The sequence below is a fragment of the Molothrus aeneus genome, chromosome 15, assembly GCF_037042795.1.
Source record: "Molothrus aeneus isolate 106 chromosome 15, BPBGC_Maene_1.0, whole genome shotgun sequence".
Classification (NCBI taxonomy): domain Eukaryota; kingdom Metazoa; phylum Chordata; class Aves; order Passeriformes; family Icteridae; genus Molothrus; species Molothrus aeneus.
In genome coordinates, this window is record NC_089660.1 from 3523382 (window position 1) to 3540302 (window position 16921).

The window sequence follows — 16921 nt, forward strand, 5'->3', positions numbered from 1 at the left end:
GGTCCCCATGCCTGAAGGGACCACCCCGGCCCCCCCGCATGGCCGCAGCCCCCTGCCCGCCCTGGGTGCTGCTGGGGCACCCGCACAAGCACCGAGCCGGCAGAGCCCGGCTGCCGTGGCCGCGCTGTGAGGTCGGATCGCAGGAGCTGAGTTCCAGCGAGGTGAGTCGGGGCCAGAGCCGAGGGGGCCGGGGGACACTGCGGCCCTGCTGCCGGCGGGGTGCTCGGGCTGGGCCGGACACCGGAGCCGCCGTGCCCAGCTGCGGTGGGAGTGGGCTGCCAGCGCCCGGAGTGCCCGGGTCACCCCTGGCCGGGATGGAGGAAATCCTTCCGGGCGGCCCCCGGCAGAACAATGCGCCGTGTGTGCCGCCGCAGCGGGCGCCTGCCACCCTGCCCACGGGGAGGAAACGGCGACGGGGTCACGGCCTGCTGGGGCACCCACACCCATCGCCCACCCGCATCTGGCACATCTCCGCCCCAAAACCGCTCTGCCTCGCTCCTGGCACGGCCCCAGGGCGCAGCGAAGGGACGGCGGGGACTCGACCCCAAGCTCGGTGCGGTCCGAAGGAGCCAGAGGGGCGGCCCATGGGGGGCCACGACCACCAGCCTCAGTTACAGCAGAGAAGAGCTGTGACAACCACCCGATGGCAGTGCCTGGGGGAGCCCTAGCTCAGGGACAATTGCCCAGGCCAGGCTGGCGAGGGGTCTGCCTGGGGGTATGGCACCCGAGGGAGCGGGGTGACCCCAGGACACCCAGTGCCATTTCAGTCCCCCACTGTTCTGGGGGCCAGGCTGGCACCCCTGCCCCGCAGAGCCACGAGTGTCACTGCAGTGGCCAGGTGGGCTGTGGCAGGGGCTGTTCAGCTCTTGCCAGCGGCCGTGCTGCCCTCTCGTGCCTGTGGCCCCGTGCTGGCCGTCACCCCGGGAGCACGCCGTTGTCACCCCTTGAGGAGGCTGGGGATGGCATTGCGGAAACGGGTGGCAGCACCCCCAGGGCACCTCCAGGGCGAATGCAGGGCTGCGGACCGTGGGAGCCTGTGGCACCGCCCCAGCGGGCATCGCAGGGCCCTCACCCCACCCGGACCGGGAGCCGCTACCCGGGAATCCCCGGCCCCCACCCCGTGGGGCTCCCGCGGCCACCCCCGGGGATGCCCCGGCCCTCTCGCCACCGGCATCCCGCCGCCGTTCCCCAGGGGCCGGAGCGGGGGGGATTCCCTTGGCAGTACCGGAGCCCAGCCGGTGGCCCCCGAGCGGCGGCGGGTCCCGGGGCGGGGGGTGCGGGGAGCCCGCGGATCCCTCCCCGAGCCGAGGGCGGGGCGGAGCGGCGGGGCGGGAGCCCGGGCGGGCGGGGCGGCGCGCGGCGGCGGCGCGGGAGCGCTCACCGGAGACAAAGGCAGCGCCGGGAGGCGGCGGCGGCGCCGCGCACCGGGCGCGCACCGGGCCCCCTCCCCCGCCGCCCTATGGAGCCGCCGCCCGCCGCCTGAGCCACGTGCGCCGCCGCCGCCGGTAACGGGAGCCGCGGAGGGAGCGGGCGCGGCGCCTCCGCCTGTTGCGCGGTGCGGGGGCAGCGGGGCCGGGGCGGGGGCGCGCGGGGCCGTCGCCACCGGGGGCCGCGGCGGGGGCGCGCGGCGCGTACCGGGGCGCGCATCTCCGGTCCGGCCCCGGCGGGCGCGCGGCCCGGGGGAGGAGGAGGATGAGGAAGGGGTGCCGCGCCCGGCGCGGGGAGCGGGGAGGTTCCCCGCCGGGGTGTCACCGTCTCCGCGGAGGCAGCGGGCAGGGATGCGACGCGGGCGGCGGGGCCCAGGCCGCGGCCGGGGGCAGCAGGGCGGCCCGGGGCTACCGGCGGGGCCCGGCTCGGCGGCCGCTCTCCGCTCTCCGCCCGGCGTGAGTGTCTCCAGCCCGGCCCCGCTCCTCCCCCAGCCCGCACGTCCTCGGCAGCCCCGCTCCCCCCGCACGCCCCAGCTGCGAACGCCCCCGGTCCGCGGCGCCGCCAGCCCGCCCTGCACCGCTTCCCGGTGTTCCCCCGGCCGTCATCCCGGGGCTCGACCCACGGCCCTTCCCGCACGGTACCTCTCCTCCCCGGGGATGCCCAGGCTGCCGGCGCGGAGCCTGTTGCAGCCGATGTGGCGAGCGCTGCCCGAACCGAGCTGGCCTCAGCCAGGGCACCCCCTCCCCACAGACCCGCATCCCGGCGCTGCCTCAGCCCACGCGTTTGTCTGAGTGATGGAGCAGCCCCCGCTGCCCGCCGGAGCGCGGTCAGGGCCCCCGGCTCCTTCCTTCCCCATCGTTTCTTCCTTCCGCCGGGCTCGGCCCTCCGGCCCCGTCGGCACCCTCAGCCCCGGTGGCCCTGCCGTGATCCCTCGCCGGCAGCGCGGCCCTGCGCCGCAGGGTGATGGAGCACCCCGCGCCCCTTCGCCCTGCTCCGAGGGAGCGGTGGTGTCACCGTGAGCACCCAGCCCTCGGCTGCCGCTGCTCCAGGCTCACCCTCCTCCCTGCTGCCGAGCCCGTTTTCTCCCACACCACGATAATGAGAATCCTGACGGGTGCTTATGTGCCTGCCTGCGAGCACCCATGGGTGCTGCTCGCCGCTCACTGAGGAGCAGACCTGCCCCTGGCACACGCCCTTGACATTTGATGCTTGGCTGGATGTGACAGAGCTGTCACCCTGCCTAAAGGGCAAAGGTGATGGTTCCCATCGCCACCACCCCTGGCCCTGCATTCCTGTGTTGGGGTGCCACCATCCCCAGTGGCCGCGAGGCCAGCGATGGCTTCGGTGCATGTGTTCCTGCCAGCGCCACGTGCCACAGGCACCCGGCCCCTCTGCTTGTCCCTCCTGCTCGCCAGGGCACCCCCCTGTGTGGCAGCACAGGGATGAGCCGCCTGCGCTCAGCAGCAATTTAGGGTGCACCGGCTGGGCAGGAGAAGGGGATCCACGGTGGTCCCCCTGAAGCAGTAATTCACCCAAGATCTTCAGATCATGATCTTCAGATGATGCTGTGGTACCACAGCATCCGTCCCCCACCCCAGGGTGCCCAGCAGTGCCGTGGGCGATTCTAGGGCGGCTGCGTAGGTTTGCATCCATGGGGGTGATGGCGGGGGGTGCACGGGGTGCCAGGCACGGTTCCCCCTGGCTGCGGGCGCTGCGGCGCATGTGGAGCGAGTCACCATGGGAACAGGGCGTCCACGTTTCCGTGTCGCTCACGCTCGCGTCTGTCTCGTTGCAGGGCCCCCACCCCGGCGGTCCCCCCCCAGCGATGGGCAGCGGGACCCCGGCAGCCCCGTCCCCCCGCCGCCCGCCCCGCCGGCCCCCCGCCCCGCCGCCCGCCCGGCGCACCCAGGCCTGACCCACCCGCTCCAGCCCCCCCCAGCTCCATGGCGAGGACGGACCCCTGACGCCAGGCTCGCCCGCGGGCCACAGGAGACGGCGCCGGGCACGGCCCGGGGAGATGCCCTCGGCGGCCCTGACAGCATCGGGTCCTCCCTGACCCTGCCGCCGCCCTGAGCATCCCGTCCCCCATCCCGAGGGCAGGGAGAGAGGCGGGGGCCTCCCCCCGGGGCCGGCTGCCAAGATGGTGATGTCCCAGGGCACCTACACCTTCCTCACCTGCTTCGCGGGCTTCTGGCTCATCTGGGGCCTCATCGTGCTGCTGTGCTGCTTCTGCAGCTACCTGCGGCGGCGGGTGAAGCGGCAGCAGGAGGAGCGGCTGCGGGAGCAGAGCCTGCGCGCGCTGGAGATGGAGCCGCTGCACTACGAGGGTTACGGGGGCAGCCCCCCCGGCATGGCCATTCCCCACCGCCTCCGCCTCGAGCCCCACCATCACCATCACCACCCCCACCACATCCCGCCCCCCCGGCCCTGGAGCTGCCGGCACGGTAAGGAGCAGGGAGGGGCTCTCGCATCCCCGGAGCACGTGCCTCCCCCCGGTTTGGGGGGGATACGACGTGAGAGCCGGGGCGCAGCGCTGACGGCAGCAGGGGTCCGGGGGGGGCTTTGCCTTGCAGAGTCAGACCTGTCAAAGCCGCCGTGCTATGAGGAGGCGCTGCTGATGGCGGAGCCCCCCCCGCCATACAGCGAGGTGCTGATGGACACGCGGGGGCTCTACCGCAAAATCAACGCCCCTTTTATGAGCCATGAGCGGCTGGAGAAGCAGGAACAGCCTCCCAGCTACAAACCCCTTTTCCTGGACGCCGGCTACGGTTCAGCACTGCACCTGCCCCGCTCAGCCAGCCCCGGCCCTGCCTGCCCGGACCTCTACCTGCAGCAGGAGTGCTCCCCACGCATGTTTCCCAGCTGGACGGACTCGGAGCTCAGCAGCAGGGACACCTACGAGACGGGACCCTGGCACCTCCCGGTCTCCATGCCCCTCTTCGGCAGGACTACCGCTGTCTAACGGCGGCCACGGGGGACGCCCGGACCTTGCCATGCACCTGGGGGGTGGGGGGGTTTCGGTTGCTCGTGTCACCCCAGGGACACCCGCCCCGGCGCGGGCCATCGCCGCCGGCGCGGAAGGGGCTGGTTCCCCGTCTGGCCCCCGCCGGCCCCCCATGGCCGGGGGCGCTGGGGACCTGGACTCTGCTCTGTTTCTTAAATTTTTTGTTTGTTACAGTTTGAGAATAAAAGTTTGTGGCTCTGGTTTGCCTCCTGGCGGGCTGGCATGGTGGGACCGCCCCCTCCCCAAGGCAGCCGTAGGCCCCCCCAGCCCCAGTCCCAGCCCTCCGTGCCGCCCCAGCAGGCTGCAGCCCCCGTGGGAGACGCTTTATTTATTAACAGACATGAGCACACCGCCGGTACAGAACTTGTGCTTTCCAAAAAGTTTCCGGGGGGAATGGGGGGAGAGGGGCCAAGCAGGGGCCAAGCAGGGGAGGACGGGGCTCCCAGCAAAGAAGGAGTGGGGAAGGGGTAAAAGCCCCCACATCAGCTCCCTGCCGGGGTTTGGGGGGTGGGGGGGACGCCGCTGGCCGCAGCCTTGCCTCGCTCGGGTCGCTTTATTGCCATTTTCATTTATTATTATTATTATTATTTCTTTTTTTTTTTTTCTTTGAACTCGTGCAAAGTACTGGGGGGGCTCCCGGGGGGGCACGAAGAGAACGAGGACCCTGTCCCACAGCCGGGCAGGGGATGCGAGCGTGTGTCGTCCCCCCCAAAAGGGGCGCTGGGATATCGGGGGGGGGCTGCTAAGAGAGGGCTGGGGGGCTGACACGGCTCCTACCGACAACTTAAAAAAGAGAGGAGGACAAGGGGGGGCTGTAAAAGGTGCCCCGGGGCGGGGCTGCAGCGGGGCGGCCGCCACCTGGAGGCCTCATCCTGCGGGGCCCCCGAGGGGTGAGGGGGGCCCGGCCCCCGGCTGCAGCCCCCCCGTGCCCCGCCGGGGGTGGGCTGCCTGTGCCGGCAGCGGGGCCCGGCCTTACAGGGCCCCCCCAAAGCTCTCCTCTTCCTCGGGCAGAGGGTCTGCGTCCCAGCACGTGATGTCGATCTCTGGAGGACAGGGAGAGGGTCAGGATGGCTTGGGGTGCCCCAGAGAGGGACAGACGCCCCCTCCTGACTATCCTCACTCACCTGGGGGCTTGTTGTAGAAGACGGGCTGGGGGGCTTTGGCCGACAGCTCCTCGGTGGGGGGCACCTCCTCCTCCTGGGACTGGCTGAAGTAGCCCTCGCTGGCCTGGGGGTGGGGGGGGCAGGTTGTCAGGAGCCCCCCAGCCCCCCCATCATGCCCTGACCTCTCCCCACAAGTGATGCTCACCTGCTCCCCACGACCCGGTGTCCCATCCTTGGGGGCCATCTCCCCATTGGTGATGGGGGGCGTCTCTCGGCCCGCGGTGTCTTCCTGGGTGTCTTCCTGGGTGTCTTCCTGGGGCGTGTGCTGGCAGCCCAGATCCTGGGACTGGGGGTCCCCCTCGCCAGCTGCCTCTTCCTCATCCTCCTCCTCCTGCTCCGCATCGCAGAAGGTGGCAGGGGGCTCAGGCAGCTCGTCCAGGCGCAGCAGGGCCCCCTCCTCGGGCAGCATGGCCGGGGGTGTCTCGGGGACAGGGGCAGCAGGCAGGGGCCAGGCAGCTGGGGGAGTCACCCCGTCGCTCTCACTCTGCCACAGGTCGATGAGGCTCTCGGGGTTGGGGGCTTCCCCAGTTTGGGGCTCGTCAGCCACGGGTGGCAGGGAGGGCTCGGTGGGCTCCAGGGTCACCAGGTCCCCCAGGGCATCACCCCCCTCTGTCCACACTGGCCTGGGGCTGGGCTCGTCCCCGGGGGGCTCGATGGCCTTGTCCTCGGGCCCCGGGAAGGGCCAGTGCTGCTCGGGCGTGGCTGGCCCGGGCTCCTGTGCGCTGGGGCTGGGGGACTCTGAAAGGAGGGGACAGGAGTCAGTGGGGACAGGAGTCAGTGGGGACAGACAACCTCGTCCAGCGCTGGGGGTCACCCGGGGACAGGGATGCAGCTCAGGGGGATTTGGAGTCCTTTGGACTGGGCACAATATGGGGAATGCTGCAGGGATAGGTGGGGGTGGCTGGGCAGGGAGGGGATTGTGGCATGCACTGGGGAGTGAGGGGACATAGGGAGGGACATGGTTATCCCCTGGGGAGTGGCAGGGAGGCAGAAAGGGCTGTGGAGGGAACGGAGAGGTGCCCTGGGAAGATGCAGATGGGAAAGTTGGGATGCACCAGAGGATGCCAAGGGGCCAGTGGGGACACACAGTGACAGCAGCAGAGCTGGCTGGGGTGCCTTGGGGACGCAGTGGGGCAGAGGGGACATCCAGAGGGAGTCAGCAGCCCTGGAAAGGACGTAGGGCAGGATGATACAGATTGGGCAGCATCGCACTGGGGGACCCAGCAGAGACAGCGGGGCTGCACTGGGGGGTGCAGCAGGGACGCCGGCATGTACAGAGCAGGGGAATGCACTGGGGGCGGGGGGATGCATGGTGTGGGGTACAGCAGATACAGCAGGGATGCACTGGTGTTAGAGAATGCACTGGGGGCGGTGGGGATGCAGCAATGACACTGGGGGCTGCACTGGGGGATGCAGCAGAGACGGCGGGGATGCAGCGGCACGGAGCAGCAGGGACGGCGGGGATGAGCTGGGGGCGCAGCAGAGGCAGGCGGGATGTGCCGAGGGATGCAGATGGGGCAGCACGGATCCACTGAGCCATGCAAAGGCAGCTGGGGGGCTGCAGCTCAGCCGAGGGGGCTGCAGCATGAATGCATCCTTGAGCCATGCAAGGGCAGCTGGGGGGCTGCAGCTCAGCCAAAGGGGCTGAAGCAGGGATGTGCTGTGGGATGCAGCAGGGGCAGGCGGGATATGCCGAGGATGCAGGTGGGACAGCGCAGATGCACCGAGCCATGGATGCACTGAGCCATGGATGCACCAAGCCAGGGATGCACGGAGCCATGGATGCACCGAGCCAGGGATGCACCGAGCCATGGATGCACGGAGCCATGGATGCACCAAGCCAGGGATGCACCGAGCCATGGATGCACCAAGCCAGGGATGCACCGAGCCAGGGATGCACCAAGCCAGGGATGCACGGAGCCATGGATGCACCAAGCCAGGGATGCACCGAGCCAGGGATGCACCAAGCCAGGGATGCACGGAGCCATGGATGCACCGAGCCAGGGATGCACCAAGCCAGGGATGCACCGAGCCAGGGATGCACGGAGCCATGGATGCACCAAGCCAGGGATGCACGGAGCCATGGATGCACTGAGCCATGCAAGTGCGGCTGGCGGGGCTGCAGCAGAGCTCAGGGAGCTGCAGTGGGGATGCACCCGGCAGCCCGGGCAGGGGGGCAGTACCAGCCCTGCGCCCACCTTTGGGCGTTGCCGGCGTCTGTTCCGCCGCGGGCGCGCGGGGGCCCGGGGGCGAGGCGGCCGGGCTGGGCTCGCAGGGGCTGCAGCCCGCGGCCGAGGCCTTGCGGAAGGCGTCCGACTGGCTGCCTGCAGACAAGGAGATGGGCTGGCGTGGGGGGGCTGCCCACGCTGAGGGGGGAACCAGAGCCCCAGCGCTGCTCCTGCCCCACACCGACCCAGCTGTGCGCTGCCGAGTGCACGTCACTGTGTACCTGCCACCGTGCCATCCCCTCTTGGGGTGGAGGCTTCCATGGGTGCAGCAAGCACCATGTCCCTTCCAGGTGTCCCCACCACCCCCACGAGTTTCAGCCCCCACATCTGCTGGGCAAGGGGACAGGCAGCCCCACACCTGCTGTGGTGCATATTGGCTGTGCCCATGAATCACTCAGCTGTGCCCTGGCACAGCCTTTGTGGGCACAGCTCTGTGACCTGTCAGCTGTGCCTGTGGGGGCACAGCCCTGGAACCACCTGGCCCCTTCTGCCCCATTGGCACAGCCCCACACATTTCAGGGCACAGCCTTTTCCATTCCACTCTGTTTTGTGGACAGTCTTGCAGTCTTGTCCATGGCACAGCTGTTCCATCCCCTTCTGCCCCACTGGCACAGCCTCACATGATCCTGGGTGCAGCCTTTTCCACACTGCCTAATGCTACCCCACAGGCACAGACCTGCACAGTGTAGGGCAGCAGAGATGTCCCTCTCCCTTCTGCCCCATCAACATGGGGCACATGTGATTCTGGCACATCATTCTCCACGCTGCCTGACCCTGTCCCATGGGCACTGCACGATCCAGGGCACCGCTGTCCTATCCACTGCTGCCCCATGGGCAGAGCCTGCCCTGTGCCCTCTGTACCCCATGGGCACAGTCTATCCTATCCCACTGTGGACATCACCTCCCCAGGCACAGCTCTACCCTGTCCCCATCTGCCCCATGGGCAGAGCCTGCCCTATGTCCCCCCTCCCAGGGGCACAGGGACCAGCATGGGGTCAGCCCCAGCAGGGGCAGGGTCCCCGCCTGGGTGCCCGTTCCCCTGGGGTGCCCGTTCCCCTGGGGTGCCCGTGCTGCCTCCGCTGCCGCTCCGGTGTGCCGTGGGGTGGGTGGGCTGCGGGGCCCCGGCTCGACCCCCGGAGCTGCGCCCGGGAGCTCCCAGCTACCTACATGGGAAGAAAGAGGAGAGATTTGGAGTGCGGTGGCAGGAGATATAGGGGAAGGGGGTCCGTGGGGGGGAGGAGGAGGAGGAGGAGGAAGATGGTGGCCCACTGTCAGCTGTCTTTATGAAAGGACAGTGCAGACGACCTGTGAGAGAAAGACAGACAGACAGACGGACGGACGGAGAGAGAGAGAGAGAGAGCAAAGAGAGGGGTCAGTCCCTGCTCAGCACAGTCATGGCGGGGCTGGAGCACCAGGGCACCGGGATGGGAGCACAGCAGGGTGGTGGAAGGTAGCATGGTGGGAAAATGGCAGGACAAGAGGATGGAAAGGCAGCAGGACAGAAGGACGTGAGGCAGCACTGCCTGGCCAGGTGGGAGAGAGGCCAGGACACGGCTGTGGGACCAACTATCTGCTCAGCCACAGCACAGCCCCACAGCGTGAATCTGTGGCACAACCACGGCACGGCCAGAACACACAGAGCACAGCACAACCCACGGCACAGCCCCACAGCACTGCCCAGAGGCACTGCCCCACAGCACATCCCCACGGCACAGCCCATGGCACAGCCCATGGCACAGCCCATGGCACAGCACACAAGAACACACGTCACAGGCTCCCAGCACAGCACCATGACACGGCCCCATGGCTGGAGGCAGCCCCCAGGACAGACAGTCCTTCCCTAGATTCACATAAAGAGTCCCAGCACTGGATCCCAGACTGTGGGGCAGCCCAGCTTCTCCATGGGGCATTCCTTGCCAGCTTGGCAGCATGCTGAGCACCCCACATGTGCCTCCCTCGCTCCTGTCCCTTTTAGCTGTCACCATGGGATGTATTCCCAAGCCATCCCCAGACCTCCAGTTGCCCACCCGTACGCAACCCGTACCAACCACGCTTCCAGCTTGGCTGTGGGCACAGTGCTGTGACAGGTGAGTGGACAACACCCAGCAGGGAGCAGGGTGAGCCCCATTTTGCTGAAGAGAGCCTGACATCCAGCCCCTGACAAGCTGCCCCAGATGCAGGGGCCACGTGAGGTGCAGTGGCAGTGGCGGTGATGGTGGCAGTGATGGTGGCACAGCAGAGCAGGACGTCCCCTGCCATCCTCATACCCTTGGCACCCAGAACCACAGTGCCAGTGATGGCAGAGGGTACACCCCCTCCCCACATTGCATCCCTGGTCTTTCCATATCCCACTGCAATCCTTTGAGCTGTGACAGTGCACTCACCTGTACCCTGGTGTCCAGGTGCCCACCCCTGTGCCCACAGCCCCCACAGCCCCTCACCTGTCCTGTGGCTGCCTGGTGACACAGCATCACTGCTGCCCGATGCCACCCGCTCCTGCTGCTTGAAGAAGTCCCGGGGGTTGTCAGGCCGCTGAGCGATGATGGCAGCAGCCTCCTGTGGGGACAGGGGAGGCTGAGCCCCACTGTCCCAGGGCCGTGGGGCGGTGGGACCACCCTCCATGCATCCCACAACTTTATTCCCATCTAGCTGTGGGCACTGCTGGATGGGGAGTGAGGACCCGCACCGGGCACGGCCATCGCCACACTCACCTCCACCTCTGACTCCGATTTCCTAAACTGCTGCCTGTCATCCTCGTCTTGCTGGTCCCCCTGGGAAGAGACACAGCATCACCTCCCAGTCTGGGCACCCAGCTGGGGAAAGCCCTTCCCTGGGGGTAATGCCAGTGGCAGCCCTGGCCCCGATCCTGGCACCAGTGGCACTCACAAAGATGGACTGCTCCTTCAGGCGCTGCCGGGCCTCCTCCGCCTCCAAGCTCTGCTGCTTCCTCCTGCAACGGGGAAACGGGAGAGGCACTGGACATCAGCTCCTGCCAGCCCCTGCCCCAACCCCAGCCTGTGAGGGACACCCATGTGCCCACCCAACCATTCACAGCACGTGTGCAGCCACCCCTTACCCACATCCCACCTGATCCCAGCCATGCATCCATCCCATACCCACTTCCCACCCGACCCCAGCCATGCAGCCATCCCATACCCACACTCCATCTGACTGCAGGTGTGCATCCATCCTGTACCACATCCCACCCGACCCCAGCCGTGCCTGTGCTCCTCAATCTGCTCCTCACGCTCCCGGTAGCGCCGTTCCCGCTCCTCCTGCTCCAGCCGCTCCTGCTCCATCCGCTCCTGCTCGAACCGCAGCCGGGCATCCAGGGCCTTTTTCCTCTCTTCCTCCTTACGCAATTCCTCCTCTTTCTGGTGTGGGGGGATCAATGAGGGGGCTGCCCATCAGCAGCTCACCCCTCTCCCTGGGGTGTCCCTCTGTACCCACCTTTGCCTGCTCCCAGAACTGCTCCCGGTTGAGCCGCTTCATCTCCACGGTGGCGTCGGTTTTCTGGTAAGTGGTGCCCTGGGATGGAGGAGAGGTGAGGGGATGGAGGGGCTGGGATCAGTGATGGGGGTAACAGTAAGGGGCACACGGGGTGAGGGGCTGTGGCACACAGGAGCCCCGGGCAGGAGGGACGTCCCAGTCCCAGCAGCATCCCCAGCGCTGCCGTGGGGACGTTACCACGGGCTCGGCGTTCTCGTCCTCGCGCAGCCGCAGGCGGTGCAGCACCGGGCTGGAGACACGGGCCAGCCCGTTGGAGAGCCGCTGCCCGATGGCCCCGGGGTCAATGTCCTCCACGCTGCTGGCATTGACAATGACATCGACACCCTGAGGGGTGCAAGCAGCCATCAGGGTTCAGCATCAGTGCCCTGGCAACTTCTTCCCCATCCCCAGCACCACCCACCTGGAAGAACTCGGCGATCTTGGCTACGTGGCTGGCACAGGCGCATTTGCGGGCATCCGGCACGTCCTCACCCACCTGTGGCAGCCAGGGAGGGACTGAGCTGAGAGGGGCAGTGGGGTGACCCCTACCCCACTGACCTCAGAAGGGCAGCAGGACTGTGGGGAACCCACAGCCCCTGGCCACTGCCAGCTCCCTCACACCCAGCCACATCCCTGTGGGCACAGCACAGCCCCCCTCAGCAGGGCCCCCAGACTCACCCAGTTGACGAGAACATATTTGGGGAGCACGGCCTGGGGGTCCTTGACGCTGCAGAAGCCATACATCACCTTCTGAATCTCAAAGTGGCCAGAAAGCTCCAGCAAACCTCCACCTGGCACAGCACCATCAGCCCACGTGCACCCAGCACCAGGAACAGGTGACAGGGAAAACACCGGCACAGGCGAGCCGGCGGAGGGGACAGAGGACCTTACCTCCTGATGCTGCCAGCTTCAGGTCATCAGAGCCATCCTCGTATGTGTAGAGGGCCCTGGGGAGACACCATGGGTGAGCCAAAGCCAGGAGGAGTGTGGGGCAGCCCCCAACCTCCCCATCCTGCTTAAACTGAGGTCAAGGCATGTCCTGGGGTCTGGCTGCTTGTCCCAAAACTAGCACACAGCCACAGCAACCCTTGTCCATCAACAGCACCAAGAGCCAGACTGCCAGGCAAGGCAGACAGGATGTGGGGCAGGGCCTATTCCCCAGCCCTTGGTGGCAGCTGTGGGGAAGGGTCTCAGGTTTGGGGACAGAATAGTCACTTGGGCACAGGGACCCACTGACTGCTGTGCTGCAAGCCAACACAGTCCCGCAGCAACTTGCTCGCCCATCCCTGTCCCCTCACGACCCTTCCAGCTACTGACCAGGTTTGGGGACAACCCTGTGCCCCAGTAAGGACCCGGGCCCACTCACGTGCCCGGCTGCGTGAGCCACCAGCCCAGCAGGCACCAGGCTGGGGGAGGACGCCGGAGCACCAGCAGCAGCAAATCAATGAGCCGCCAGTGTGATGGGGCCGTCATGGAGACTGTTCCTTGGAAACCATTCCCAGCTGATGGGAAACCCCCTGTCGCTCCCACCGTGCCCTGGCCAGCCCCTCTGGGGGCTCCACGGGGACCCCCAGCAGCCAGCACCTCCCCAGAGGCACACAGCCAGCGATGGAGGGGGGACCACGCATGCCAAATTGGTCCAGGGCGGGTGGGCGAGGGGATGGATGTTGCTAGGCAACCAGCATCCTCCATCACCATGGCAACCCCCCCATCCCAGCTGGGATGCAGCTCGCCCCGATGACGAGGTGATTAGTGGAGGGGAGCGGGGGAGGCAGGCAGGCAGTGGGGACCTGCGGGGCCTGGCAGGCACCCAAACCTGCCCGCCACCGTCACGCGCTGCACCCGGAGCGCCGGGGCCGCCCGTGCTGGATCCCCACAGCCCCGCTCCGCCGCGGGTGGGCGGCTCTGCCCAGCAGCACTCGGCTGCTGCTGCCCGCACGGCGCTTCCCAGAGCCCCAAAATCCCCGCTGAGCCGAGCAAAGCTCTCCTCACTCCAGCCTGCAGCTTCAATCCACAGCCTGGGGAACGGGAATTGAGGGTCCCTGTGGGCAGAGCCACCCCCTAAACAGGGCCGTGGTTGGAGCTAAAAAGCAAGGGGAAGGCAGGCAGGTGCCTAAGAGGGAGAGGGCCTCCCTCTGCCTCCCCGAGCCCCTGGCAGGGAGCCGCAGATAATTGCACCAACAAGATTGACTTTAATCCGCACATCCCGATCCCGCTAATCGGCCGCCCCAGCTGGCGCCAGCTTCCAGGCCTGGAACAGCTGCAAAGTGCTGTCTGAGATGGCTGTGACAGGGAAGGGTGGCAAATGCAGCCCCTGAGCCCCCAGGAATGGGGGAAGACGGCAGCAGTTTGGGGGAGCCCAGGGCAGCGAGCTGGAAGCTGGCAGGGTGGGATGCAGCTGGCAGCAGACAGGAGAAAAGAAGTAGGGCAGAGCCACAGCATCAGTGCCTGGGAGCCCTGTGGGTGCTGGGGGCACTCACTGCCTGCTTTTCCTCCCCAAAACCCTGCCATGCCGGGTGGTATCTGGGCACAAGGCTGCTGCCTGCACCTGGGGGTGCTCCCAGGGCAGATGGGGCTTGCTGTGGACCCAGCTCAGCAGCACAGCCTGACTCCATGCCAGGATGGAGGTTTCCATTCCAGGAGACAGGGAAGCCGTGCTGGGGCCAGTAGCGTCCCCAGGGGTGTCCCCAGGGACCCACAGCCCAACAGCACCACCACAACCCCTGGCAGTGGGGACCAGCTGTGTCACAGCGGGTGCTGTCAGCATCATGCATTGCTTACCCCGCTTCCATGGGCTTTAATCCCTCCACCCATCCCATACAGCCCTTTCCCACCCCCGGGCTCCAGGTATGTGGGTCACCCGGGGGTGGAGATGCCCCGTGCAGCCCGGGGGGGGGCTCCCTGCAGCCGGGGGGCTCCACTGAGGATCATCACTGAGGATCATCACCCCAACCAAAGAGACCTCAGCCCCGCTGCCCTCGCATGGCCCCGCTGCTCACCAGAGCAGGCAGAGCAGCACCCCCGGGTGCCAGAACGGGGCTCCCGCGGCAGCCTACCCCCCATGCCACGGCCAGGGAGGGGTCACATCGCCCCAGCCTCCGGCCCCAGCCCCGGCACATGTGTTTCCAATGTGGCTGGGAGCTCCAGGGAGTCGGCGTGCTCAGAAAGCAGCACCAAATTCCTTTCCGATCGAGTAATGGGCCCCAGCAGCCTTCGCGGGGCCGGGCAGGGGGAGGGGATGCTCGGACCCTCCAGGACAGGGCTGGAGCAGGGGAAATCCCAGACTAAACAGAGGGATCCCGTCCGGACCTGAGCGTGGCATTCCCCGGTACCGGCCCAGGGCCAGGCTCTGGCACAGTGTCCTCCCTGGGTCGGCCAGGCTGGGCCCTCCTCCCACTGTCCCCATCACCTTGCCCGATGCAGCCCCAGCAGCATCACCCCTCATCCCGCACCCCGCAGCGGGCCCTGCAGAGGGAATGCTGCTCCCGCAGGCGCTGAGTGCCAGGACTCCGGTGACAATGGAGCGCCGGCTGGGCACGATGGAGCGGCTGGGGACGATGGAGCAAAGTCACCCCCACGGATGGGATTGGCAGGGGATCACTGCCGGGCCGGGATCAGCGTTGGAGGTGTGTGTGGGGGAGCCGCCACCGGCACTCGCCTTCCCGGGAACCGATTCTGCTGCTCTCAGCAGCTTTGGCAGGGACGGCTCCTTTGCAGCGGATGCCGGGAAGCGAGATGTACCCAGGGCTGACAGCTGCCGCCTGGCCGGCAGCACACACGGCGCTTGCCCACAGCGCCCCTGGGCTGACAGCGGGACTGTGGGGCCCTGCGGAGACCCCCGGCGACTGGCAGGGACCTGGACCGGCCCAGGCCCTGTGCTGAGAGCAGCGACCTGGTTAGAGATAGACGTCTGACCGGCTGGGATGTGGGTGCAGCCCAGCTGGGAGGTGGGAGTCCCCGGATGGGTGGTGGGTGTATCCCGGAGGGGCGGCGGATGCCCCTGGCTGGATGGTGGGCGCACAGTAGCTCCCCTCCGTCCGCCCCCCACCAAAAGCATCATGCACAGCATGCACCCAGCACTGTCCAGCGCCGCGGCTCTGCCCGGCGAGATGCGCCCCGGCGCGCCGGCAGCGTTCCCACCCAGCACGCCAGAGGCACCCTGGAGGGCAGGGAGGGGATGGCGGGGCAGATGGCCCCCGCCAGCCTCCCGGCACCCGGCTGGGCTGGGAGATGCTGGTGGGCTGGCAGCGGGTGATGCTCCCTGCAGCGGGCCCTGATCCGGACGGCCTCGACTCCGGGTGCCCCGCACCGGGGCGCGGGCAGCGCGAAAAGCCGGGGGTTCCCAGCGGGGAGAGCCACTCCCCTCCCCGGCTCAACAGCAATCCCGGCCCGGCGGGGCAATCCCGGCCCGACACCACGACCCCCCAGGGATGTGGCAGCCCAGGAGCTTTGAGGGAATCTGAGGGTAGCGGGAGCGGCGGGAGATGCTCGGTGCCCCCCCGGCTTCAGGCCTCGCTCCGCCGGGCAGCGGGACCGCCCGCTGCCGGGGTACCGGCGGAGCCGGTCGGGAGCAGGACCGGTCGGGAGCGGGGCCGGGCTGCGGGGCCCCGATCCCTCCCCATCCCCCGTTCCCCGGGCGCCCCTGCCCGCGGCTCCTGCTCCAGACAATGGCGAGGAACCGGTGCCGGGCCCAGCACCGGGGAGCCCCACGGGGCCCTCCCCACCGTGCGCGAATTCCCCCGCTCCCCGCTCTCGCTGCCCGGCCGGGGTCGGACCGGGCCGTGCCGAGGAGTCCCGGCGCTCGCACGTGCCGGCCCGGCGCAGACAAAGCGGGGACCGCGCCCCGGCCCGGTGCGGCGGGCAGGTGCGGGCACCGGGGGCGGCGAGCCGGGCACACCCCCCGCCGCCCCGCCCGCCTTTGTGTGCCGGGGCTCCCGGGGACGGCGGGGGGCGCAGCTCGGGGCGCGGCCGGTGTTACCGGGCGGCTCCGTGCACAAAGGGCGGCGGCGGCGGCGGGGACAAAGGGGCGGCGGCGGCGGCGGGCGCGCTCACCAGTCGGTGGGGCTGTCCTCGCCGATCACGTCCTGGTAGGAGGCGAGCAGCTCCAGGCGGTGCGCCGCGAAGCCGACGCCAGCCATGGCGGGGCCGGGATGCTGCCGGGGGACCGGAGGGACCGGCCGCCTGCCCGCCTCCGAGACACTGCCGCAGCGGCCGGGCGGAGGGGCGAGCGGCGGGGAGGCTCCGCCCGCCGCCGCGCCCGGTCCTAGCGCCGCGAACGGCGGCCCCCCTCCCCTCCCCTCCGCCCCCCCGCCCGGCCCCCGCCCCCGCCGCGCCCCCGGGGCGCCCCCAGGGCATCCCGCCGGCCGCGCCGCCCGGCCCCGGGCCGGGACCCCGGGGGTGCGGGCAGCATCACCCCCGCCCCGCCGCCCCCGCGCACAGTTCGCCCCCGGGATCCCGCAGCCTGGGCTCCGCTCTGCCCCCGCAACACCGCGCCCCGGGCCATCCCCCGCCCCAGGGACACCGAACCCCGGCTCAGCTCCTCCCGGGAACCTGCACGCCGGGTGATTTCGCATCCCGGGCTCTCCTCCGCCCTGGGGACCCCGCATCCT

The 16921-nt window shown here is 68.9% G+C and overlaps 2 protein-coding genes across 3 annotated transcripts; one reads left to right on the plus strand and one right to left on the minus strand.

The window, feature by feature from the left end:
* Window positions 1–3319: 3319 nt before the first annotated feature.
* PRR7 (proline rich 7, synaptic) lies at window positions 3320–4632 on the plus strand. Of its 2 annotated transcripts, none has more exons than XM_066560054.1 (2): window positions 3320–3872; window positions 3975–4632. In XM_066560054.1, the coding sequence occupies exons 1-2, from the start codon at window positions 3569–3571 to the stop codon at window positions 4388–4390; spliced, it is 720 nt and encodes a 239-aa protein (XP_066416151.1). In that variant the 5' UTR covers window positions 3320–3568; the 3' UTR covers window positions 4391–4632. The 2 variants fall into 2 exon arrangements, with proteins under 2 accessions (XP_066416151.1, XP_066416152.1); XM_066560055.1 differs by having other exon boundaries at window positions 4002–4632.
* Window positions 4633–4745: 113 nt separating this feature from the next.
* Window positions 4746–16529, minus strand: DBN1 (drebrin 1). Its single transcript, XM_066560050.1, has 15 exons — window positions 16365–16529; window positions 12204–12259; window positions 11991–12103; window positions 11734–11808; window positions 11511–11657; window positions 11274–11351; window positions 11046–11197; window positions 10710–10773; window positions 10535–10594; window positions 10265–10379; window positions 8991–9128; window positions 7794–7919; window positions 5741–6333; window positions 5557–5659; window positions 4746–5475 (listed from the first exon to the last, which is right to left on the minus strand). Exons 1-15 carry the CDS (start codon window positions 16448–16450, stop codon window positions 5405–5407), a joined length of 1977 nt encoding a protein of 658 aa, XP_066416147.1. The 5' UTR covers window positions 16451–16529; the 3' UTR covers window positions 4746–5404.
* Between the last annotated feature and the right edge of the window lie 392 nt (window positions 16530–16921).

Bases quoted from the DNA above. Each gene is read 5' to 3' on its own strand.
- PRR7 (XM_066560054.1), top strand. From the start codon at position 3,569: ATGGTGATGTCCCAGGGCACCTACACCTTCCTCACCTGCTTCGCGGGC. The intron at 3,873-3,974 runs GTAAGGAGCAGG...TGACGGCAGCAG, and splicing joins GCCCTGGAGCTGCCGGCACG to GGGTCCGGGGGGGGCTTTGC.
- DBN1 (XM_066560050.1), bottom strand. From the start codon at position 16,450: ATGGCTGGCGTCGGCTTCGCGGCGCACCGCCTGGAGCTGCTCGCCTCC. The intron at 11,658-11,733 runs GTGGGTGGTGCT...TGCACCCCTCAG, and splicing joins AGATCGCCGAGTTCTTCCAG to GGTGTCGATGTCATTGTCAA. The intron at 5,476-5,556 runs GTGAGTGAGGAT...CCTGTCCTCCAG, and splicing joins CTTCTACAACAAGCCCCCAG to AGATCGACATCACGTGCTGG.